A 1,457-nucleotide genomic window follows, 5' to 3' on the forward strand; every position below is an offset into this window, starting at 1 on the left:
CACACAGCTATGACTTCCAGATGTAGCTCCGCAATCCTGATCTCTCTCTTTAGATTCAGTTCTTAATGCCTAATGACCTGATGTTGTTTCCATTTCAATAACCTTCCACTGATACTTCAAATTCAATACTCATCAAAAAATGGAATTCATCACCTTCCCTATAAAATCGTCCATCCATCATTTTTCTATAAATATCCAAACCTGAAATCTCAGTGTTACATTTGACTCTTCTCCTACGTAGCCAGCAAGTCTCCTCTTTTCCTCAGTGGTCCCTGAACCTGTCACAAGCTGGGTTTAGGCCTGGCTGCTTCACAACTGGACACTCAGGGCAGCCCACATTCCAGGCTCTGACCCCAGCCACCATCCATCGACCTCCAGTACATTTCCCACATTACCACCAACTTAACCTTTCCTCCTGCTTCATTTCATCTTGTTATTATTCTGTTCAAAAACCTTTGACAGCAATTCAACATTCTAATCAATAAAGTCCAGACATTCAAAGCTTCTCAAATTCAGACCTCCAGTACTACTCTTCCCTATGCGAACCCAATGGCTTAGCCACAATGATCCATTCACTCTGCCCCCTAAAATACGCCTTACACTTTCCCACCTCTTAACTTTTATCCCAGCTATTCTCCGCTGCTGCTGAAATGACTTCAGGGTATCCTCATTCTTTAAAGCTCTCTCTAGTCCTAACTCTCCTCAGCCCAAAGGTATCTCTCACCTTTGACTCTGCCTATTGTCTGTATTATTCAAATGGCACTGTCTTGCCTTTCTCCATTTTGTGTAGGTGGGTTGTCTTTTTAGGTAGAGTCTGGAGGTCAGGGATCAGCCGTATCTAATTATTTTATATCTCTTCTATCACCAAGTCCAAAGCCTTATTGAGTGAGTGACAACAGCAGCTGTTTACCATCCATATGAAGCTCAGAGCAGAAAATTTCCATCTTTAAAACACCTGGAAGCCTCCTCTCTTTAGCTGTTACATTGTTAACTCTATTTTTTATGGAGATGTGTTCTAAGTATGGTACCTGTGACCTGGTTACTGAAAGGTGATTGGATGATGATACATGGTACATTTCTAAAGCCAGACAGTAAGAACTGTTGCAGAGATAGGGCTCCACATTCCACAAAGGCACATCTGATCCCTGGGTAGTTTTAGTCCTTATAGTTCATCAACCCTTAGTTACCTTTCAAATTAAGTTAGCTGTAATAGTTTCTTAACGTAAATATATTTAAAGAAGTTACATTTATCTAACTGACAATGCAGGCCCTGGAGTCTTACTTCACTATAATGGACATCCATCATTCCAGCATCCTCCTTCATCGCTCCTTCTTCATCTATGTTGGGAGTAATTTTCTTGAAGGCTGAACATCCATTAGGGAATAATTCTGTGTAAATAAAAAGCAGTGAAGTAAATTTACTTTTTAAAAGTGTTTTGTAAATGAAAGACAGACTT

General features: G+C 40.3%; 1 protein-coding gene across 1 annotated transcript in view; it reads right to left on the minus strand.

Annotated features, from left to right (window-relative positions):
* Window positions 1-433: 433 nt before the first annotated feature.
* LOC104996517 (dedicator of cytokinesis protein 11-like) overlaps window positions 434-1,457 on the minus strand; it is a 10,811-nt gene continuing 9,787 nt past the window's right edge. Inside the window, exon 3 of the mRNA XM_010850804.1 lies at window positions 434-1,389. Coding sequence (XP_010849106.1) covers window positions 1,196-1,389 — 194 coding nt within the window. The 3' untranslated portion in view covers window positions 434-1,195. The remainder of the gene's footprint in view (window positions 1,390-1,457) is intronic.

This window comes from Bison bison, unplaced genomic scaffold (genome assembly GCF_000754665.1).
Source record: "Bison bison bison isolate TAMUID 2011002044 unplaced genomic scaffold, Bison_UMD1.0 scf7180017851460, whole genome shotgun sequence".
In the NCBI taxonomy this organism is placed as follows: domain Eukaryota; kingdom Metazoa; phylum Chordata; class Mammalia; order Artiodactyla; family Bovidae; genus Bison; species Bison bison.